This window comes from Diabrotica virgifera, chromosome 8, assembly GCF_917563875.1.
Source record: "Diabrotica virgifera virgifera chromosome 8, PGI_DIABVI_V3a".
Lineage (NCBI taxonomy): Eukaryota > Metazoa > Arthropoda > Insecta > Coleoptera > Chrysomelidae > Diabrotica > Diabrotica virgifera.
Genome location: NC_065450.1, coordinates 216,334,445 through 216,359,741, shown reverse-complemented (window position 1 = coordinate 216,359,741; position 25,297 = coordinate 216,334,445). Strand labels below are relative to the sequence as shown.

At 32.4% G+C, this 25,297-nt stretch overlaps 1 protein-coding gene across 1 annotated transcript in view; it reads left to right on the top strand.

Moving 5' to 3' along the window:
- The window catches only part of LOC114327568 (E3 ubiquitin-protein ligase RNF13), a 58,539-nt gene that overhangs the window by 19,789 nt on the left and 13,453 nt on the right, over positions 1 to 25,297 (top strand). The window contains exons 3-5 of the mRNA XM_050658085.1: positions 1,650 to 1,719; positions 15,701 to 16,128; positions 21,839 to 22,013. Coding sequence (XP_050514042.1) covers positions 1,650 to 1,719; positions 15,701 to 16,128; positions 21,839 to 22,013 — 673 coding nt within the window. The remainder of the gene's footprint in view (positions 1 to 1,649; positions 1,720 to 15,700; positions 16,129 to 21,838; positions 22,014 to 25,297) is intronic.

Below are 25,297 nucleotides of genomic sequence, written 5' to 3'. Positions count from 1 at the left end.
TTAAATACGAAAAAAAAAATGACGGATTTTTGAAAAAAACGTTGTTGACTTTTTTTAAATGGAACACCCAGTATATTTTTTTGTAAATTGAAAGAAAGGTCATTCACCTATCCAGCGATATAAAGTTTTTCCAAATCGGTTGTCAAATCACTGAGTAATTAATTTTTAAAATGAGGGGTGCAACGTGGATATCACATACCTAAATAACATAACTGAGCAAAATGATATTATGTTATGTGATTTCCGCATTGCATCTCTCATTTTAAAAATTAGTTGTTCAGTCATTTGGCAACCGATTTTAAAAATTTTTATATCGCTGGATAGGTAAATGACCGTGTTTTCAAGATACAAAAAAATATACTGGGTGTTTTAATAAAAAAAAAGTCAACAACGTTTTTTTTCAAAAATATGCCTTTTTTTATTGAAAAGCGATATAAAAATTGGTCACTTATCTAAAAACTTGAAAAAACGGTCATTTATCTATCCAGCGATATAAATTTTTTTAAAATCGGTTGTCAAATGACTGAGCAATTAATTTTTAAAATGAGAGATGCAATGTGGAAATCACATAACTTGGTTAGTTATGTTATTTAGGTATGTGATATCCACGATGCACCTCTCATTTTAAAAATTAATTACTCAGTGATTTGACAACCGATTTTGAAAAACTTTATATCACTAGATAGGTGAATGACCTTTCTTTCAATTTACAAAAAAATATACTGGGTGTTCCATTAAAAAAAATCAACAACGTTTTTTTTCAAAAATCCGCCATATTTTATTTCGTATTTGAAAGCGATATAAAAAATTCAATCCATTCAGACAAAACTTTTACTAAAATAAAACATTTCAGTGAAAACCGCATATTTTTATCTTGAGCCGTTTAGAAGTTATAGGCAGTTAAAATGGGGAAAATATAAGTGGACACCCGGTATATGAAATATATCTACGAATATAACCTGTACAATTTATAAGACTATACAAATTAAAGAAAATACCATTTTATAAATGTAATAAAAATGTGTCGGACTTATTAAAATGCCCAACATATTTGTCGGACAAACATTTTTTCATATATTATATAAAGTTTACTATTGAATAAATTTAAAAAATAACCTGCTAGTTTTCACAGTCATAAACTTGTCAGGACGACACGTTCCACAATTAAAACTCCCCTGTTCTAGTGTTCCCATACATCAAAGTTTGTCCGGCTAGACACCGTTAAGCTATTAACAAATTTTCAACTTGCTATTAATCCATTTTTTGGTACGTGGGATCCAGGCCTAATACCCTAACACCGGGACTGAGCACATTACTTTTAAATGCAATCGAATTCTAAAAACATGTTTTTCATACTAAAAATTTACGCATTTTAATTGTATATGATTTTCCAGGAATCAAAATTTACTGAATCATCTTATCAAAATTAAAAATGTGCTTGTGCTATTTTTCACACAGTTTGAAAAACTGTGTAAGATCGCAATGATTTATAATGTTTCAAGATAAAACGTACAACCTTGTTTTCGCATTTATTTTAACCTCTTTCGTTTAATTATAAACAATTTATCTCATAGTACATATTAATTAAAGATAACAGACAATATTATGAAGCTTTGTTTGGGTACATAATAAAAATTATCTATTTTTAGGAATCTCAATTTTATCACGAGGAATTTGCTGATAAACCAGCCCTATTTGGACCGAGTCTTAAGGATATAGGTAAGATGGCAAAATTGTCAAACTTGGCTTGAACCCGTTTCTCTAAATTGTCCAAGCACAGTCATGTAATTTCACATTAACTTATTTTTTGCCCTCAAAATTTCGAGCACTTCTTGTACTGAAATACTGCTTGCTAAATACTGCGTACCTACTAAAGCACTATTAATGAAAAACAAAAAGTCACCTGGCGATGATGGGGTCGTTGCTGAAGCTGAAGCCATAAAATTAGCAGGCGAGAAACTGATAAGTACAAATAATTTAATGAAAAATTTTGTCTTATAAAAGGTATATTGATTTAAAAAGCCCCTAAAAAGGCTACAAATATTAAAACAAAACGTTTTCGCTCTGTAACAAGAGCATCATCAGTGTTACAAGAACATGCTGACACACCCAAAGATACAAATGCTTAAAGTTTGTTTAGAGTAAACGGTTGACTTCAATTAGTGCGGTAGTAAATATTATTAAATTTATCTGACTTGGCCCATTGTTAAGACCGGTCCGGAGCGATAAGTAAACGAGGTAGACAGAGTTGGTCTTTTGACAATTAACACTGACTAGACGGTACTCCTATAATAAAGCAAAGGATCCACAAAATGTACAATAAGTACGACGACAAAAACAAAAATGTAAAATATATTGCTTTGACTTATATACCCGAAATTAATGTTTTCAATGAGTTTTAAAATAAATTAAATCTATTTTAATTTTGATAAAAATAATAAACTTAAAGATAAAACCCATAACTAAATTAAAATTCATGGTGACGTTTCAATTATTACTTTAATCATCGTCAGAATAATAAGTTTCTTGAGCGGATGCTTTAAAATAATTTTAAAGGAACAAACAATAATTAATGAAAACGTAAAAAATGACATTGACAATCATTGGGTTAAGTCAATAATTTCAAACACGCTATGTCTTGTTGCGTGTTTAAGAGTAGCTTCAAAAGAAATATGGATAATGCCTCCTTGATGCTGAGTTCCGTTGGAGAACTTGCATGACCAATGATTGAGAAGTCCTTACGACTAATAGGGTGGTCAGAATCAGTCATATGTTGGAATGCCGCTGAATTTGGAACTGTTCTTGATCGTCTTCCTAAGTGAGGAGTGACACCTAAGTGTTCGCAACATCTGACATTAAAGTGACGTCGAGTCTTCCCGACGTACGTAGCTGCACAGCTACTACATTTGAATTGGTATATAATGTTAGATGCGAGATCACTAGGAATCATGTCTTTCACATGAAAACGAGATCCTATCCTTTCCAAAGTCGTGAAAGCAAATCTTAATTCTATAGAGGGAAATGCTTTTTTAATTATTCTACGGATGTTGCGTCGGATTTGTAAGCTGTGGTAACCAGTATATGGAAGTTTGATATAGATCTTTTCTTTGATTTCTTCTACTTTGCTGTTTGGTTGGAATTTGTTATTGAAAAAACGTCTGATGTATCTTTCTAAGAAGTTCAACGAAAAACCATTTTTACTTAAGATTACCTTTATGTCTAACTCTTCATGTAGGAATTGCCAGGTTGAACAGATAGTGAAAGCGCGGTGAACAAGTATATTGATTAAACTTGTTTTGTATTTGTTGGGAATGAAGGTGATCTGAAGATGTTAATTCCTAAGAAGGGCAGATTTCCATTGACTTCAATTTCACTAGTAAATTTCATATTGTGGTGTTTCTGGTTGAGTTAATCTAAAAAATGTTGAATATGATCGGTATGTTTGAAGATGAGAAAAATATCATCCACGTATCGTCTATAAACAAGTGGCTTAAAATCAATTGGACAGTCAGTTTTAATTGCTAAGATTATAGAAAAACAAACATTTAAACATATTTAAATTTTACCTGAAACCGGGCCTTTTATACTATTGAAGTACCAGTACAAGTATTGACCATTGAAGTCAACCATTTACTGCTAAACAAACTTTACCATACTTTTCACAGAATGCTTTGAACGGGGAACAACACCCTTCCAATGGCAAAATGCAGTGATAATTCTAATGTTTAAGAAAGAAGATTTAACAAATCTCGCAAACTATAGACCAATCAGCCTCATGTCACACATATACAAGCTTTTTACAAGAGTCGTAACCAACAGACTTTCGAATAAAATAGACTTTTACCAACCATGTGAGCAGGCAGGATTCAGATCAGGCTTCGGCACAAATGACCATCTACAAGATCTTAAAAGCCTCATCGAAAAATGTATAGAGTACAACAAACCACTCGTCTTAATATTTGTGGATTATAAGAAAGCATTTAACACAGCAAACCATCATAAAATGCTAGAAGCTTTAAAAGAATTCCGAATAGAACACCGCTACACCACTGTCATCAAAAATATCTACGATAATGCTAGGGGTTGCGTCAGACTCCATGAAGATACACACAAGTTCAACATTCATCGTGGAGTTCGTCAGGGTGACACCATTTCGCCAAAACTGTTTACAACATTATTGGAATACATGTGTAAGCGTGCAAACCTAGACGAAAAGAGTATAAACATAAATGGAGAGCAACTTAGTCACCTCGGTTCGCGAACGACATAGTTCTGATAACAGATCGCTTTGATCATTCCAACGAAATGTACGAAAGGCTCTACCATGCCTCTACACAAGCGGTTTTAGTGATGACAAACCTCGTTTTAAGTGAGAACGAGAATTCTAGAGGATTCCCAACAACAAAGAAATATCAAGGAAAAAGAAGATGATAGTATATGAAACAATACATTGGCCAACGTTGACATACAAATAGTCCAGAGAAATAAGATTTTTCTTGTGACACAACCCCCTTCAGGCCGAAACCAAATTTTTTGAGTAGTATGGCCATCTATATTAGTAACCTATATGTTTCCTGCAGCTGATTTTGATAATATACATAGTTATAAACAAATGATGGTCCAAAAACGATAAATTTTCATTTTTTTGGTCTATTACTAAAAAGTAAATCATTTTAAACAAATTTGAGAATAAGAAACTCATAAATCATATAAAAACTTCAATATGGCGTTCGCTGAATATGTCTATCCTTATTTGTTGCTTAGAAAATTGCAAAATAAGTCATAAATTTTGAGATTTTATAAATGTTCATAACTTATGTAAAAATTAAGTTGGAACCTTCTTATTACGCAGAATGCTGAGACTTCTTGTGCTTAAATTATATTTTAAATTTCAAAGCAATTGGTCCAATAGTTTAAAAGTTATTTAATTTAAAAAATGTATACCATTTTTATTCAGTTGCAATGCGAAGGCAAAACAATCTTACTTTTCAGTTAGAATACGGAGTGCAGTCCAGTCCCTTGAATCGCGATTTTCGGCTCTTATTGGAGCCTTCATCGGAAGGAACGTAGGCACTGTTCTCCATATTTTAACTGATTCGCATCGAGAGGTTTTCCCACCCATTGCAACTGAAGTGATGATAGTAGGTGGCTAGCGCCATCTGGCATTGAAAGACGAAGTAGTTTTCAATCCTAATAGTAAATTATTAATATTGAAAATATTAAAAATATTACTAAAAGATTTTTAAATTGAAAACTTATTGGTACACTTTCCTGGTGACACCTCCAAGACTTCTACAATTTGCAAGTCAAATGGATGCTGCAGCGAAGACGAGAGGGAAGGAATTCTACACTATGCAATTCACATCCCCCGTCTGCATCTGGTAAAGTTCCAACGGAAAAATGCACCTAGTTACTCTACGGAGTAATACGACTATAAAATACATTTTTATTTTATAGTCGTATTACTCCGTAGAGTAACTAGGTGCATTTTTCCGTACATTTTTATACAAAATACATTTTTATTTTATAGTCGTATTACTCCGTAGAGTAACTAGGTGCATTTTTCCGTTGGAACTTTACCAGCTGCAGACGGGGGATGTGAATTGCATAGTGTAGAATTCCTTCCCTCTCGTCTTCACTGCAGCATCCATTTGACTTGCAAATTGTAGAAGTCTTGGAGGTGTCACCAGGAAAGTGTACCAATAAGTTTTCAATTTAAAAATCTTTTAGTAATATTTTTAATATTTTCAATATTAATAATTTACTATTAGGATTGAAAACTACTTCGTCTTTCAATGCCAGATGGCGCTAGCCACCTACTATCATCACTTCAGTTGCAATGGGTGGGAAAACCTCTCGATGCGAATCAGTTAAAATATGGAGAACAGTGCCTACGTTCCTTCCGATGAAGGCTCCAATAAGAGCCGAAAATCGCGATTCAAGGGACTGGACTGCACTCCGTATTCTAATTGAAAAGTAAGATTGTTTTGCCTTCGCATTGCAACTGAATAAAAATGGTATACATTTTTATTTTATAGTCGTATTACTCCGTAGAGTAACTAGGTGCATTTTTCCGTTGGAACTTTACCAGCTGCAGACGGGGGATGTGAATTGCATAGTGTAGAATTCCTTCCCTCTCGTCTTCACTGCAGCATCCATTTGACTTGCAAATTGTAGAAGTCTTGGAGGTGTCACCAAGAAAGTGTACCAATAAGTTTTCAATTTAAAAATCTTTTAGTAATATTTTTAATATTTTCAATATTAATAATTTACTATTAGGATTGAAAACTACTTCGTCTGTTATTTAATTTGTTTATCCCAAATTCATTTTTTTGCAACACTATAAGTCAGAAAATTGTGAGGTTACAGTAATACTTCGGACAGTTTATGAAAGAAGAAAATTTATGCTATTAACTTAATTTAAAAAAAATGACAAAAAGTGATTTTAAGCATTTGTAAAATTATTTTGCAAAAACATGTCGATTTTTTTCTTACTTATAAACAATTAGAATAACTTTTTAACCGTTACCCGTAAAAAAATTATTTTTTCATATTTACAAAGTTTTAATTTTTATACACATTTAGAAAGAAAAACAATTGTCCTAGGACAATTAGGGACGAAGTTAGCCCCCCCTTTTTTTAATTTACATGTTGCAAAATTATTTTGCAATATTTAGATTTATTTTTTGTCATTTTTTTTAATTAAATTAATAGAATATATCTTCTTCTTTCATAAACTATCCAATGTATTACTGTAACTTCATCATTTTCTGACTTACAGTGTTGCAAAAAAAAATTAATTTGGGAAAAACAAATTAAATAACTTTTAAACTATTTGACCATTGCTTTGAAATTTAGGGTATGATTTAAGCACCAGATGTCTCAGAATTTCGTTTAAAAAGAAGGTTCTAAGTTAATTTTTACATAAGTTATGAATATTCATAAAAACTCAAAATTTATTATTTATTTTGCAATTTTCTAAGCAAACAATAAGGATAGACATATTCAGCGAACGCCATGTTGAAGTTTTTTATACAATTTATGAGTTTTTTACTCGCTACTTTTTGGTAATAGACGAAAAAAGCGAAAATTTATAGTACCCTCGGAGATCCCTGGGAAAATTTACACTCAAAATATTAAAATTCAGTTTGGCAACACTCTGTGAATGTTGATAGTAACATATTAGGTCTGGATCCCGCGTATGAAAAAAAAGTTGATTAATAGCAAGCTGAAAATTTGTTAATAACTTAAGGGTGTCTAGTCGGATAAACTTTGATATATGGGAACGCTGTAACAGGGGCAGTTTTAATTGTGGAACAGGTTAAAAATTTGGAACGGTTAGACCATGAAAACGGCACATTTATTTTGTCCGACAGAACAGACTTAAACTCTCCGAACAGAGATTAAACTCTCATGCAAAAATCAGACTGCTATTTATCACCTGTCATAATTCCTGTCATTTGACATAATCTACATGTTCCACTCATTAAAACGCCCATTTGCTGATAAATAGTAGTCTGATTTTTGCATGAGAGTTTAATCTCTGTTCGGAGAGTTTAAGTCTGTTCTGTCGGACAAAATACATGTGCCGTTTTCGTGGTCTGACCGTTCCAAATTTTTAACCTGTTCCACAGTTAAAACTTCCCCTGTTCCAGTGTTCCCATATATCAAAGTTTGTCCGACTAGACACCCTTAAGCTATTAACAAATTTTCAGCTTGCTATTAATCAATTTTTTTTTCATACGCGGGATCCAGACCTATATCTCTTTTGAGATAAACAGGACTGTATATTAGTCCAGACAAATTAATATATTTTTTGCCAACAAAAACGAGATTTTTCAACCAAATAATGTTTCAAATATGATGTGCAAAATAATTTTTTCTACGAGCGTGCAAAAATGTCTACTTTCGCGCACGCGTTTTAGTTTAGAAAGTTTTACTTTTCCGCACGCCTGTAGATATTTTAATATGGCCTTAAAATAATTATAATAAATGCAATAAACTAATATTTAGATATTATTTACTATTTTATTTCAAATGTATCTTATTGTGTTCCTGTTTTAAGAAATTAACGCGACAATTCGATGAAATAAAATTATTTTGACATATATGCTAACTAATTATATTGAAAGTTTGGTTTTGACAACCTTGTCAAAGAATTAATTTGTGTATGTATTTTCATATTAATTAAATTAATTGATTAAGATTTGGTCATTTTTTAAAAGACTCATAGAAAAAATATTGTTCCTAACTCTTGCAGAAGAAAGTCTCTTTTCCGCACTCGACTGCTTGCCGAACTCCCGCTTCGCGTCGTTCGGCAAACTGCAGTCGCGTGCGGAAAAGTATGACTTTCTGCACTTGTTAGGAAAATAAGTATTTAATTGGGTTCTGCTAATGAGCTTGCTTTTTTGTCATTAAAGTAGAAAAAACTTTAGATTTCACTCATTAAATCATTATCGTCTTAATTATTTTAACTGAACTTATATCCATCCATTAATTCGGAATGATTAATGGGTTTTTAAAACATTTTATCTGTAGCGGCTTCTGGAATGTCTTAAAAATATCGAATTTCATTGATAAAATGCGCATATCCCACCGATCTTCGCTTCGACAATACCGTTTTTTGATCTTCATTTGTTTATAACTATGTATATCATCAAAATCGGCTACAGGAAACATATAGGTTATTATTATAGATATCCATAGTACTCAAAAAATTTCGTTTCGGCCTGGAGGGGGTTGTGTCACCAACAGGATATTTTTTCCTTATTTCCCTGAACTAAGAGCAGAAAGCTGGATCTTAACCAGAAAACACCAGAATAAGATACAACCAGTAAAGATGAAATACCTCAGAAGAACGCTAGCATAGCAGATATATTACAAAATAAGGGAAAATCTTGGCCAAAAGCAACACAAATAGCGGAGAACAGAAAATAATGGAGAAAATTCATCAAAGGCTAGAAGCACCTCCCTCGACACCTAACGATAGAAGAGGAGCGATTATGTGTGTATGTATATCGAAAGTAGTTCAACATAATATGTTAAATATTATTTAACGGTTCTTTGTTAACCGAGCATAAAATGAATTCTTAAAAATACTCAACAAAAAATAAAGTATATACTGAGTGTAATACATTTAGTAAAAATATGGAAATTTAGACAAAATATGTAATTTTGGACACGTTACAGGTCGGCACAAATATCTGAAACCGCCAAAAACTTTGGTTACGCGACGTTGTCAGATCAATCAGGTTTCAAAGGTTTTTCGGTTTTTTATTTTTTTAGTTTTAGTTTTTCGCAGTAAAATTAATACAAATTCTATAATGCTTTTACATTTTTACTATGAATCGAAATATTAGACCTAATAAATAACATTGTATATTGGTGAAATTCCTGTTGTCAATTATTTCAGTTAAATATAAATAAGGAATACTAATTGTTTATTAATGACTTGTACCAACAAACGTCTATTAATATAGAAAGCTAAATTTCTTGCATACTTATACATAATTGAATAATAAATTGTTTTCAGTGGTATTTGTAATAAGATTTTAATGAAGTACCTACACTCAGATCCAAAAAAAACGCAACGGAGAAAATTTTGGTCAAATTCAAAGTATTTCAGTTTTTTATTTTTAGCCCTATTTTGATGATTTTTTTACCACACTGTGTAAAAATTTATAAATTTTAATTTGGTGTAGTGAGTTTTTAATAAAATTTTGTATTTGACTTATAATACGGGGTTAATCGAAAGGTGGTTTTTTATCCTAACTTTGAAACTATTATCTTTTGTATTAATTTGTAATACGACGATGGGGGCTTTGGTGACTGATATCGAAGGAATGTCATATCGACATCCCAGAAGTACTGTATTTAAATAATGATTAAAAGCAACGACATGATCTTGGTTTTAATGAACAATATAACAATATACAGGGTGTCCCGAAAAGAATGGTCATAAATTATACCACACATTCTGGGGTCAAAAATAGTTCGATTGAACCTAACTTACCTTAGTACAAATGTGCCCATAAAAAAAGTTACAGCCCTTTGAAGTTACAAAATGAGAATCGATTTTTTTCAATATATCGAAAACTCTCAAAGATTTTTTATTGAAAACGGGCATGTATAATTCTTATGACAGGCCCACCTTAAAACCAAATTGTAGTGAAATTTGTCCACCCCATAAAAAATTTATGGGGATTTTGTTCCCTTGAACCCCCCCAAACTTTTGTGTACGTTTCAATTAATTCATTATTGTGGTACCATTAGTTGAACACAACGTTTTTAAAACTTTTTTGCCTCTTAGTATTTTTTCGATAAGCCAGTTTTTATCGAGATGCGGCTACTTTTTTACTATATTTACATAAAAAATTTATGGGGGTTTTCTTCCTTTAAACCCCCCAAAAGTTTGTGTACGTTCCAATTAAACTATTATTGTGGTACCATTAGTTAAACACAGTGTTTTTAAAACTTTTTGTCTCCTAGTCTTTTTTTGATAATCGAGATGTGACTTCTTTTTCAAAATATACCAAAAACTTTAAGTTAAAAATAAATTTTCAGATTATTAACAGATTAATAATCATACTTAACCATATACAAATAGGTGGTGGATTCGACAAATATTCAAAATATCTCGATAAACACTGGCTTATCAAAAAAGTACTAAGAGGCAAAAAAGTTTTAAAAATATTGTGTTTAACTAACGGTGCCACAATAATAATTTAATTGGAACGTACATAAAAGTTTGGGGGGCTTTAAGGGAACAAAACCCCCATAAAATTTTTATGGGGTACACAAATTTTACTATAATTTTTTTTAAAGATGTTGCTACGATAAAGATTCCTCATGTCCATTTTCAATAAAAAACCTCTAGGAGTTTTCGATATATTAAAAAAAATCGATTTTCATTTTGTAACTTCAAAGGGCTGTAACTTTTTTTGTGAGCACTATTGTATATAGGTAAGTGAGGTTTAATCAACCTATTTTTGACCACAGAATCTGTGGTATAAATTATGACCAATCTTTTCGGGACACCCTGTATAACAAAACATAAAAAAACAACTTAAATGTAACTTAACCTAAGTACGCAAATAACAAAGAAACATTACTAAAAAATAACTTAATACTTTGTATTGCCTCCCCTAGCCTCTATAACTGCCTGTAAACGTCGGCTCATGCTGTCTATGAAGTTGCGAATATCATCTTGCTGGATGTTTTGCCATTCACAAAGCATGTCACAAACGTGCTCTATTGTGTTCAGATCTGGCGATCACGCTGGCCATTTAATTTTATTAATACCAACTTCCTCTAAATATTGCGTGATACACATTGCAGAGTGGGGTCGCGCATTATCTTGCATTAATAGAAAATCATCGCCCATACAGGGTGCGCCAAACCTCTGGTCTTCTTTGATTACGGCTAAACTATGAGATATACAAAAAAATGTTTATAACAAAACTAATGTGTATCAAAGAGGTCTATAATTTAAAATTATTTTCAATTATACAGGGTGAGTCAGAACGACGGTATGAACCAAAGTTGTATTTTTTTAAATACAACACCCTGTATATTAAATCATTTTTGAATATATTATTTAAAAATATGAAAAATTTGTATAAGGTCTTATAGGCCTAAAGTTAATAATTTTCGAAATATTTACATTTTTATTGAGAAAAATGGTAATATTTATAGGGTTGTGGATTATGTTTCCAAGGAAATAAAAATTTAGGTGATAGGTCATAGTTTTTAGAATATAGTGTTATTTTTAAATAATTTAATATTTTTTACTTTTACCCATAAAATATACAGTGTGATCACTATTTGCAAATACAAAATTTTCTCATTTTTTTTAAATGGGACACCCTGTATATTAGTTTTGCGTTTTGTAGTAAATATTACAACCTTTCTTTTGGTATAAGGTTGTATGTACCTAGCATGTTTTGTTTTGTAGATATTTTAAAAAAAACTATAGATTTTACGTGTTTGCGGATTTTTTATTTAAAAATTTTTTTGAAAAAAAAAAATAATTATAATCTGGTTTTAGAAACATACACTAAAATATAAAATATGAAAATAAAAACGTAATTAAAGATTAAAATAAATCGTATGCTAGTACAACTCAATTGAATTTAATAACTTTAAATTATTTTACAAAAAATATTTTACCATATTAATGAATGCATAAATTAGTTACTAAATTAAATAAACAACCAAATTTTAAATCAACCCTAGTAATTTTTCTACTACAGCAACTTTCCTGTACCAAATTAATTGTTAGTTAAATTGTATTTAGTTAAACTTTTAATTTACCTTTTAAATTTACTTACATACATCTTGAGAATATAAAAATTATTATAAAGTATGCTTTGAAACAAATGAATGTTAAATGTATCATCCAAATTATTTATTAATATAAATAATATCTACTGGTGTCACAAAAACTGGTAATACTTTTGTAGTTGAAATTTTTGTAACAATTTTTTATATTTTAAATTTTAATTTTTTAACCGAAAAATTTTTGGATATGACATTTGTTTTGGGCGAAACCATTAGAAATTATTACCAGCTTTTGTGACACGAGTAGGTACATAGATACTATTTACTTCTTAATATACTTCCATAACGTTCATTTGTTTCAAAGCATACTTTATACGTTCTCAAGATGTAGGTAAATTAAAAAGTTATTAACTGACTTTACTCATAAATACAATATAACTAACAATTAATTTGGTACAGAAAAGTTGCTACGGTAGAAGAATTACTACGATTGATTTAAAATTTGGTTGTTTATTTAATTTAGTAACTAATTTATGTATTCATTAATAAGGTAAAATATTTTTTGTAAAATAATTTAAAGTTATTAAATTCAATTGAATTGTACTAGCATACGATTTATTTTAATCTTTAATTACGTTTTTATTTTCATATTTTATATTTTAGTGTATGTTTCTAAAACTAGATTATAATTATTTTTTTTGCAAAAAAATTTTTAAATAAAAAATCCGCAAAAACGTAAAATCTATAGTTTTTTTAAAATATCTACAAAACAAAACATGCTAGGTACATACAACCTTATACCAAAAGAAAGGTTGTAATATTTACTACCAAACGCAAAACTAATATACAGGGTGTCCCATTTAAAAAAAATGAGAAAATTTTGTATTTGCAAATAGTGATCACACTGTATATTTTATGGCTAAAAGTAAAAAATATTAAATTATTTAAAAATAACACTATATTTTAAAAACTTTGACCTATCACCTAAATTTTTATTTCCTTGGAAACATAATCCACAACCCTATAAATATTATCATTTTTCTCAATAAAAATGTAAATATTTTGAAAATTATTAACTTTAGGCCTATAAGACCTTATACAAATTTTTCATATTTTTAAATTATATATTCAAAAATGATTTAATATACAGGGTGTTCCATTTAAAAAAATACAACTTTGGTTCATACCGTCGTTCTGACTCACCCTGTATAATTGAAAATAATTTTAAATTATAGACCTCTTTGATACACATTAGTTTTGTTATAAACATTTTTTTGTATACCTCATAGTTTAGCCGTAATCAAAGAAGACCAGAGGTTTGGCGCACCCTGTATATTGAGAAAAGGGTACTACGTGATTCGCTAAAATATCCCTCGATATACCGGTGTGCAGTCAACGAACCCTCAACCCTCAATAAATACCAATTCAGTTTGCACCTCTCGGGATATTCCTGCCCATACCATCACCGAGCACCCTCCATGGCTAACGCGGGGACTGAAAGCGCACTCCGCAAATCTCTCTCCAGTTCGACGCCATACTCGTTCTCTCCCATCTGATGAGTGAAGACAGTATCTCGACTCATCCGTAAAAAGAACATTACTCTATTGTCCTAAATTCCAATGTAATCAATGACGAACTGTAAATACACTTACATTATTGCCTCGAACCTGTTGAAGCTGATTTCTTGTTTGCACCGCTGTTAAATGACGATCCCGCAAAGCGTTGACTCGTATAAAACGATCATCTAAAGCGGTAGTTTTGCGCTTCCTGCCACTTCCCGCTTTACGCTTGTTTGTTCCAGTTCGTATAAATCGTTCCACTACCCTTTGGATGGATGAACGTAGAGCGATGAGTGTGTAGTACTCTAGTCACATATTCATAATTTCGCCCATCTTCAACCAGAGCAACGGCTTTCGCACAATTTTCGACATCTGATCTACCTCGTTTTCTTCTAGTGGGTGGAGTCCATTTTTCTATTTTTTTTTCGGCCATCTATTTTCAGGCATTCTCTGAAGGTGTCCATACCAGTTAAGTCTTTTGGCTTCGATTGTGTCTATTATATCTAGATCAACTTCCATTTGTCTCCTAATATCTTCGTTTCTCACCCTATCAAGTCTAGTGAGTCGGCAACATCGTCTCCAATAGTTCATTTCCATCGCAATAATTTTTGACTTGTTTCTTTGGTTGATTTCACAGAGTTCAGCGCCGTACAACCCAATACTGTCTATTATTGTTTTATACCTAAAATGATAAGTATAACCTAATTAATAAAGGAAAATGTTAAGATTAAGAATTGATAGAGGTCATAAAACGATCATCTAAAGCGGTAGTTTTGCGCTTCCTGCCACTTCCCGCTTTACGCTTGTTTGTTCCAGTTCGTATAAATCGTTCCACTACCCTTTGGATGGATGAACGTAGAGCGATGAGTGTGTAGTACTCTAGTCACATATTCATAATTTCGCCCATCTTCAACCAGAGCAACGGCTTTCGCACAATTTTCGACATCTGATCTACCTCGTTTTCTTCTAGTGGGTGGAGTCCATTTTTCTATTTTTTTCGGCCATCTATTTTCAGGCATTCTCTGAAGGTGTCCATACCAGTTAAGTCTTTTGGCTTCGATTGTGTCTATTATATCTAGATCAACTTCCATTTGTCTCCTAATATCTTCGTTTCTCACCCTATCAAGTCTAGTGAGTCGGCAACATCGTCTCCAATAGTTCATTTCCATCGCCTTAATTTTTGACTTGTTTCTTTGGTTGATTTCACAGAGTTCAGCGCCGTACAACCCAATACTTTCTATTATTGTTTTATACCTAAAATGATAAGTATAACCTAATTAATAAAGGAAAATGTTAAGATTAAGAATTGACAGAGGTCATACAATAGCATGCATGCGTCAGACACCAAAAATTTATGGGTAACAGCCCTTTAAATGTTGCAAGATCTTAAATGATACTACATATTATAAATAAAATTCGTGGATGTTGCAAATATTCCTGGATATTACCCAGGGCAACACAGGACTGTAACCCACGTGGATGTAATTACATGTTGCCCTGGGTAATATCCAGAAATATTTGCAACATCCATCAATTTTATTTATAATATGTAGTATCATTTAACATCTTGCAACATTTAAAGGGTTTTTACCCATAACTTTTTGGTGGCTCACGCATGCATGCTATTGACCGTGATAGTGTGACGTCAAAACGTCAAAAAGGTTTCCAAACAAAGCAAAAGTGTCTTTTATTAATTAGGTTATAATTATCATTTTAGGGCCTTTAAACACTGATGATGGATTATTTGTTAATCCGAAAACGTTTTGTTTATATGATGTAACACTTATTGGGGTCTTTTAAATATACCTTTTACAAAGAATCCAGTCTTTTTTTCCATATATTCTCAAATTAATTTGTTACAGCTTTGACCGGCATGTTGATAGAAGCAAATCGCTCAGATGGTTGCGTACCCATCGTCCCACCACCTAACATAGATAACGACGTAGGGAAATGGATAGCGTTGGTGAGAAGGTCCTCAACGGAGTACAAGAATTGTACCTTCGAGATGAAGGTCCGCAACGCGCAGGCGGCAGGATACAACGCTGTCATTGTCTACAATGTCGGCTCCGATGAGCTTATCCCGATGGGGGCCAACAACTCGACAGGCATTTACATACCTGCTGTGTTCGTGGCTGAGAAAAGCGGGTTGGCTCTGTTAGATAAATATGCCAACAACCCAGAATACTTCATTGTTGTTAATGGAGATTCGCCGTTTGATTTACCGACTCATTTACTAGTACCGTTTTCTATCGCTATTGGTATATGCTTTATAGTTATGGTTGTTTTTATGGTAAGAGTTAGTGAGTATGTTATTTGAGCCCATCAGAATCAAAACCTGCTAAATCCAAACTAAAAGTACAAATTTCTGTAGATGTAAGGGGCATGCAGAAAAATGACAAATTAGTGTGCCATTTTATGATATTTATTGATGCCCCTTTGATTGAGAAATGCCGGATACTTTTTGGAAAGTTTACATTTTTAATGTTTTATAGCCTCCTGAAAAATTTCAAAATATGGATCTAGCAGGTTTTGATTCTATAGGCCTCATTTGTAGTTTAATTATACTTTATTTGTTTGCAACTGACAGCTCATTGCAAATGCAAATCTTCACTTATTATTTTTGCTTTTGCCATTTCGTCAATGACATACTTTTTGGTACGATTTATGTTGCCTTGCAATTCGTAATAATTCTGTTTTAAGCACAGTCTGATCATACGGTACAGTAAATTACATCTACTTTTTTCTATGAAACCCTAGGTAATTTTTCCACTAATTTTGAGTGATAGCTGGCGTTATCGAAAACAACGACAGCATTATTTGGCAGAAAATTCAATACTTGAGAAAAGTAATCCTCAAAAACATCTAAGTTCATTTCTTCGTGGTCATCTAAGTGGATTTTGAAACGACCTCAAATAAATCATTCTCCATAAAACCATGTTCGCTACCAATGTGCATGATTATTAATCTTCCTTTCCTTTGGGAGCATTTCAACCACTAGAATATTGTTCTAGAAAGGTTTTACTAGTTAGTCTAAGTTGTGTCATCGCCCCCGTTAGGTAAATTATTCCGATTCGATTTTTTTGCACAAACTTACTCAAACAGAGGTCCTTATAACAAATCCACAGGGTGCCAGCTGGTACCGTGGTCGAAAAATTGTTTAAACAATTTTTTTTAAACAAATTCACAAAATAGTTATTTATGAAACAGTTCGTGAAGTATGCTTTTTGCTTTATATTTAGAGCACGAGCGTAGCGAGTGCTATACATCGCGTAAGTGCTCAAAAAGTACTTCACGCACAGTTTCATACAATATTTTATCTACGATAAACAAATAAAAAAAAACTGTAACTCTTCGTCACTGGAATACATTTCTATTCTACAATTGTTAGAACTTTGACATTTAAAAATTCAAACCTCTTTCAAACCACAAAACTGTCAAAACTTTTGTTGTAATATTTTGCTCACATGTTATCACCATGACAACGCGAAAGTTAAGGATCTTGTGTGCCAAAAACAATGCGAAAAGTAAATCCCATTTAAAATACATTGTTACTTCACGCACTGCTATCTATAATGACAGTTTTCACAAACAAAAACTTATACATAATATGAGATAGAGTAGATAAATAATTTTTCACTTCGGACAATTTTTTTTAGATTCTTTGCGTCATTCTGAGAAAAAAAGGTGTCTTGTGATTTTTCTCTAAAATTGATTGTTGTCGAGTTATATGTGATTTAAAATTTGAAAAACGCGAAAATAATCATTTTCAAGGCTTAATAATTCGGTTAAAATAATTATTATGAAAGTCAGAAAGTAACCAAATCAAAGTTAAAAGCCCCCTCTACAAGATCTTGAAGAAATTTTTTTCATTATTTTATTACTATGTTATTTTTTTTTACTTGTTACTTTAATTATCAACAATGAGCGCTAAGCGTTTATTGAGGCGGCCGTCAATGTGAGTGCGAGTGAGATGTACCATTGGACGGCCGGAATGGTGCATCTCTTTCGCACTCACCATTGACAGCCACCTAATACGCTCTTAGCGCTCATTGTTAATAATTAAAAATAAGAGCTTAGTAATAAAATAATGACAAAACTTGCTTCAGGACAGTGGCGGCTCGTGACATCTGCTATAGGGTGTGCTGCATGAACCACGGCCAATATAAAATAATAGAAATAGAATAACATACGAAAACAAAAACAATAAAATTAGCTTTAATACTAATTAATAGTAACTAATAACGACATGCTATAAAAATCTGATTAACTTACATTTATTGCATTTTTCTAAATTGGAAATTAATACGCCGGTCCTTTTTTGTCGCAAACTTTTCGATTACTTTATCGTTAAAGTTCGGTATTGAAGCGATGAACTTTTTTTCTATCGAGAGTGTGGAAAGGGCTGTTAATCTGTCTTCGCGCATTGAATTTCTTAAAAATGTTTTGATCCGTTTTAAAGTTGAAAAACTACGTTCAGCTTCTGCTGTGGTCATTGGCGTAGTCACCAGAATTTGTATCAACTTTTTGGTTTCTGTTAATGTGTCCTCTAAATTATTAGAAATTATAAATTTTAGTAAAGGCACTGCACCTTTTAATGTTCTACACTCGATATTGGAATACAAAACTGACAGTTCTGTTCGCAAACGGTTTTTATCAAAGAAGTTATAAGCTGTACAAGTTAAATCCAATTCATTTTCAGGAAACTTATTATTATATTTTTCGAAATGTTCTGAAGATAAAAGTGTTGCGGCAACTAGATGATTTGTATATGCAAACCGTTCTTTTGCATTGTTTATAATAACATCACAAACTTCTAGACAGGCAATACGGTGATCCTGTTGGCTGTTATTTGGGCGTTTCCTTTTTTGGACACTAGGCGCCGCATTTAAATTTGAAGCTTGATGTATGATAGGGTCTATTTTATTTCGGACATTGTTAATACTTTGCTCAAAAACATGTATAGCTTTCTGTGCTTCGGTTGGGTCCATGTTCTTTTTTTGAAGATTATTGTACAAAACGTCAACATGTGGCATAATATAATGAAAAACAGTCAGCCAGAAAGTAAAATTTTGATCTTCCAGAATACGTCTAAGTCCTCTTGCTTCCTTGGAAGTAATAGCATTTGACTCTTCTTCTAGTTGCTCCATACACTCAATAATAAAGTCTCTATATTCGTAAACGACATTTACTGTACGAATATTGAAATTCCAGCGTGTAGGGATTGAACGAGGAATATTTTTTCCAACTATTTGATTTAAGACAGCTATTCTTTGAGGTGAATGACTAAAAAATCCAGGTATATCATGTAAATCTCCAAAAAATACGCGTACTTGGGAATTAATAGAACATGCTCTTGACATTATTAGATTCAATTGATGGGCGTAACAGTGCACAAAATGAGCAGTTTCATATTTTCTCTTAATTATTGTTTGCACTCCGCCATGTATCCCACTCATAACAGCTGCTCCGTCATAACTTTGTGCAATGAGCTTATTTTTGTTATTCTTTAATATTGGGTCTAAAACATTCAAAATTGTGTTAGCTAAGGTTTCAGCATCATGTTTTTCTGGAAGCAAAAAAGTCCAAAACCTTTCAACTGGAGCACCGTTTTTTACATAACGAAAAACAATGACCATTTGAAATTTCATAGAAACATCCGTTGTCTCATCAGCTATCACTGCTAAAAATGGGGCTTCATTGATTTCGTTTAAAATCTCCTCAGCGTATACTTCTAGCATGCAATCCAAAATATCATTTTGTATTGTTTTTGAGGTACCTTTGAAAATTGTCGCATTTGTAAGGTGTTCACTAAGTGTTTTATCAAGTTCAGCAGAAAAATTCACTAAACCACGAAAAATTCCAGGGTTATCTGATGTTTCAGATTCATCGTGTCCTCGTAAGGCGAGCTCAAAAGCCCCACAGAATTTTATACAGTCAATTATTTTTGACAAAACATACCTGTTTTTCGTCACCTCTTCATTGTGTTTTTGTATATTTATCCAATAAGCAGAGTCAAGTTGGGCCTGTATATTAAGTTTCCCAAATAATGCAAATCGCATTTCATTGTTCATATGAGTTTGCGTGTTTTCATGCTTCTTTATTTTTTCACTTAAATGCACTAGATCCCGCACTCCTGTCTCGCGCCACAATTTTTCCTCTTTATCTGCGCCGAATAATGCACACGGAAAACAGAAAAAAGCATTTTTTTCGGAACATCCACAAATCCACTGATTTCGTAGATACATGTCTTTATTAAATTTACGCGTATATGTTTTTCCACGGCTTTTACCGGACACTTCCATATTAAGATCAGGCATAGGACGGCCACGTTCTTTTATAATCAACTGTTGTTGATAGTGAAGTTTTTGAAATTTATTTACACCTAATTTAAATTGAAACTCCATTGTTTTAAACACGCTCGAACAAAACAAATTAAACAAAATTGTAACCTAAGAATTTCTAAACACGGCACAGATGCAACGGTCACGAATAACTGTCGTGAATTGCAGCTCGCAAACACATTTCCGAGGCCGTTAATCAGCCGATTGCCGAAGCACATCGGCTAAGATCGCCGTTTGCCTAATAAATGCATTTTACCGCTGCCAGTGTTTCGGTTGTTATCGACGCGGCTTCACTGGAGCAGCAAATACGTAAAAAGATTGCTTCACTGGAGCACCAAATACGTAAAAAAATTATACGGTTTCACTAGAGGAGTAAATACGTAAAAAAAATAATATTAATCATCGTTGTTGGTGAATTATTATTAACAGTTGATGTTTAATATGATAATATGGCAGATTTGAAATAAAACTATATTAATTATTCTTTAATAATTAAGATTTGCTATGGTTGTTTGGTAGTTCTGCAGCTCAGCAGCACATAAAGAAAAGCCGCCACTGCTTCAGGATCTTATAGAGGGGGCTCTAAACTTTGATTTGGTCACTTTTTGACTTTCAAAATAATTATTCTTAACCGAGTTATTAAGCCTTGAAAATGGCCATTTTTGCATTTTTCAAATTTTAAATCGCATATACCTCGACAACAATCAATTTTAGAGAAAAATTACAAGAGACTTTTTTTGCTCAGAATGACCCAAATGTAAACCCAAAGATAGACCCAAAGACCCAAATATAAAAAAAATTGTTCGAAGTGAAAAAATTATTGTGAATTTGTTAAAAAAAAAAGAATGTGTGTGTACTTTGTACGCACGTAAGAAGTTATACTTCTATTATATGATTTCAACGAAATAACTATAATTTCAACAGGTAATTTGTATTTAAAGATTAAACTAATTTTTACTTACTACTTTCCAAAAATTTTTATTAAAACAACACTAAAAATAAAAAAAAGTTAGATAACACACGGAATTGAACCTGGGACCTCTCGATCTCCGGTCGAACGCACTACCACCGAGCTAAACTTCCTTTGCTTTGACAGCTTACAAGATTTCTCATACATATTGACAAATTTAATAAAGTGAGGTATAAAAATACTTTAAAATTTAAAGTAAATATACTTACTGTTATTATAAAATATTTTATTCCCGAGGAAGACAAATCCAAAGACACAAAAATTATAATAAATAATACGTTTACTAAAAACACTAATATATTCTTTTAATGACTTATTTACGCTGATACATACATAATTTGAAAGACCAGCAACGAACTACATACTGTCTGTCTGCTCATGCGCCAGGCAAGTATAAAATTTCACCCTCGATCGTAAAGAAGTATAACTTTAAAAATTGTTTAAACAATTTTTCGACCACGGTACCGCCTGGCACCCTGTGGATTCGTTATAAGGACCTCTTTTTGAGTAAGCTTGTACAAAAAAATCGAATCGGAATCATTTCGTTAACGGGGGCGACGATAAAGCCTGGACTAAGTGGTAAGCCCTTGCAAAATTCGGAGAGATTGAGGATATTGAATTTTTCAATTTAAAGTGTTACTGTTTACTATCCTTTATTCTTCTTACTAATAAATTTGACGTATTTACAGATATGGAAATGCATAAAAGATAGAAGACGACTAAGGAGAAATAGACTGCCGAAATCTGTATTAAGACAAATCCCGCTACACAAGTTCCAGAAGGGTGATCCCTTCGATACATGTGCCATTTGTTTGGACGATTACGTGGAAGGAGAAAAATTAAGAGTTCTTCCTTGCAACCATGGTAAACCAGTTTTATTTTTTCCTTTATAATAATAATAATAATAAATAATAAAATTCATTACACTTAAACACATAAAGTTTTAATAAAAAAGAAATGTATAAAGCCAGTCCAAAATATAAGTTTAAAATTATGACATTTACATAAAAGTAAAAAAAACAATAATCAGCAAGTGCACTACTTACATAAGTTTATATTAAGTAAGTAAGTAAGTAAGGTATGCTTTATTGTCAAAAAATTTTAACAATTTGTGGACAAAGCTTATACAAAATAAAAAATACAATAAAAAACAAAAAATAGTAAAAAACTACAAACAAAACAAAAACAGAAACAGACACCAAGTAAATGGCGTGAGTTATACTACTTAATATAATTTTACAGTTATTAAGTACACATTAAAAAATTAAAAATTTTGCAAACAATATGTATACAACGTCAGAGCAAAAAGAAGGCAAACGAGGAAAGGGGAAAGGGAAAGTAAATCAAAAGTTCTATGCCGCTGCAAATATGTACACAAGTACTCGAAAGTAATAATCCTACAAGTCAATTTGCTGAATTCAAATCGTTTATAAAAAAGTCATTCACTGTATAAAAAGCTTTCTCCAGCAAATAAGCTTTCAAGGCCTTGCGAAAAGCGGGAAATGCTGCAATAGATTTGATGTTAGATGGCAGGTGATTGTACATTTTTCTCGAATTGTATAGTATAGAGCACTTAACCAGCTCAGACCGTGGGGTTGGCAGATAAAGATTATGATCCACGTTTCTAAGGGGATAGTTATGAGTGGGTCTCTCTGGACCTTCTGATGCATGCTTGCGGATTAAACAAACGGATTCAAAAACAAACAAAGAAGGAAGAGTTAATATCTTAAATTTTTTAAAGAATTCTTGGCAATGATCTCTGCTATTGAGTCTCAGGGAGTAACGAAGAGCTCTCTTTTGTAGTTTAAAAATACGCTCAAATTGAGTCGCACAACACGTACCCCAGAATGGAAGCGCGTACCGAAGATGAGACTCAAAAAGGGCATAATAAACGGTCCTAGATGTTGACAAATTCATTTCCGTAGCAACTGATCTTAGCGCAAAACAAGCAGAACTTAATTTTTTGTGTAAGGCATCAATGTGCAAGTTCCATTTTAGAGACTTATCCACAATAAGCCCTAAGAACTTCACCGATTCAACTACCTCTAGACTGTTGTTATTAAGTACTAAAGGTTGCATCATACTGTTGTAAGGTAGGACTTTGGTTTTAGAAACGTTAAATAACAGGAGATTCGAATCGCACCACGATTTAATGGTGACTAGGTCTGTAGCTATGGTATTGCGAAGATCCATAATATCCGTGTTACTCCAAGTAATACTAGTATCATCTGCAAAGAGACATATTTTACCTTTAATGTTCAGACTAGAGATGTCATTTATGTATATCAGAAACAATATAGGGCCTAGAACTGAACCCTGAGGTACCCCACATTCTAATGGCATGCAAGAAGACGTCTTCGTGTCAACCCTTACAAACTGACTTCTTTTATTAAGATATGATTTAAGCCATTTAAGAGCATTTCCCCTAAATCCATAGTGCTGTAATTTGTCAGTCAAGATGTTATGGTTTACACAATCGAATGCTTTAGAGAAATCACAGAAAATTGTTGCTGTAGAGTGATGGTTGTTTAGACTGGAGTAAACATGATCGAAAAGGAAGAACATAGCATCATTCGTGCATTTGTCACTCAGGAATCCAAATTGATGTGGAGTAAGCAATTTGTATTTCAACAGAAAAGATAAGATTCTTTTTTTTACCAGAATTTCAATTATCTTCGACAACGTGGGCAGGAGTGCAATAGGGCGATAATTCGAAGCAAGATCTTTATCGCCTCCTTTATGTATAGGAATAATTATCGCTGTCTTAAGGCAGCTTGGAAAAACTCCAGTTTCGAATGACCTGTTTATTAAGGTAGTAAGATGGTTTAAAGTGCAATCAGGTAGAGTTAAATGTTATAAAAGTAGTATAAATTTTATACTTACATTTAGATATATTAGTTCCATGTACTATTCATAAAATCGTTTGTTGTATACGGTTCTAATTTACACAAAAAGCTTACAATCTCCCTTTTTATCCTGGAGATATCATCAGATATCTTCAAGTGTAGAGGCAGATGGTTGTAGAATTGTATACCTGCATATAAAGCTCCTTTTTCCAGTAATGTGAGCCTATGATAAGGGATATTGTAGTTGAACTTGTTTGTGGTGCAAAGTTTATTGATCAGTACGAGTGTAAACTAAAAAGTTGTTCATTAACTTAATTTTCTTCTTTAAGTGCGGTCTCCCAGTCGGAGATTGGCTATCATCATCACTATCTTTACTCTATCTACCGCTGCTCTGAAGAGTTCTACAGAACTGCATTTAAACAAGTCCCTTAAATTTTTTAACCAAGACATTCACCTTCTTCCTATACTTCTTCCGCCTCTTATCTGGCCCCTCATTACGTGTACCAGATATTGTAACTTTCTTATTTTTATTGTGTTTATTATTTCGCATTTTTTGCCCATTTCTCGCAATACTTCCATGTTCGTTTTCTTCTGTGTCCATGCAATTCTAAGTATCCTTCTGTAACACCACATTTCAAATGACTGTAGCTTATTTATGTGTTCTTGCTTCAATGTCCAACTTTCAAGTTCATATTGCAGTATCAAAAACACTAGCATCTCAAAGCTCTTACTCTCAGTTCTAAGCTAAGGTTTTTAATGCAGAGAATTATTTTCATTTTTACAAACGCATTTATTGCTATTTCTATCCTGGTTCTTATTACTGTTGTTTAATCATTTTTCTCTGAAATCCAGGTTCCTAGGTATTTGTATTTATCAACCCTTTCTATGGGTACATTTCCCAAATGTATGCTTGTTTGTATGTTTGTTTTCTTAGTTATTATCATGCATTTGGTCTTTTTTATATTCATTTTTAGTCCATATTCTTCACAGAAACTGTTTGTTTTGTTTAGTAGTAATTGGAGTTATTCAGCAGAGCTTTCCATAATCACGGTGTCATCTGCATATCTTATGTTGTTAATAGATCTTCCGTTAATTATTATTCATTTATTTTGAGGTAGGAGTGCTTCTTCAAAAATAGCTTCACTATATGCATTAAAGAGTAATGGAGACATAATACATCCCTGCCTAATTCCTCTCCTGATTTTAATTTCTGGACTGGGTTCGTTATCTATTACAATTTGTGCCCTTTGATTCCAGTAAAGGTTTGTTATTATTCGTAAGTCCCTTTTGTCTATGTTTTTT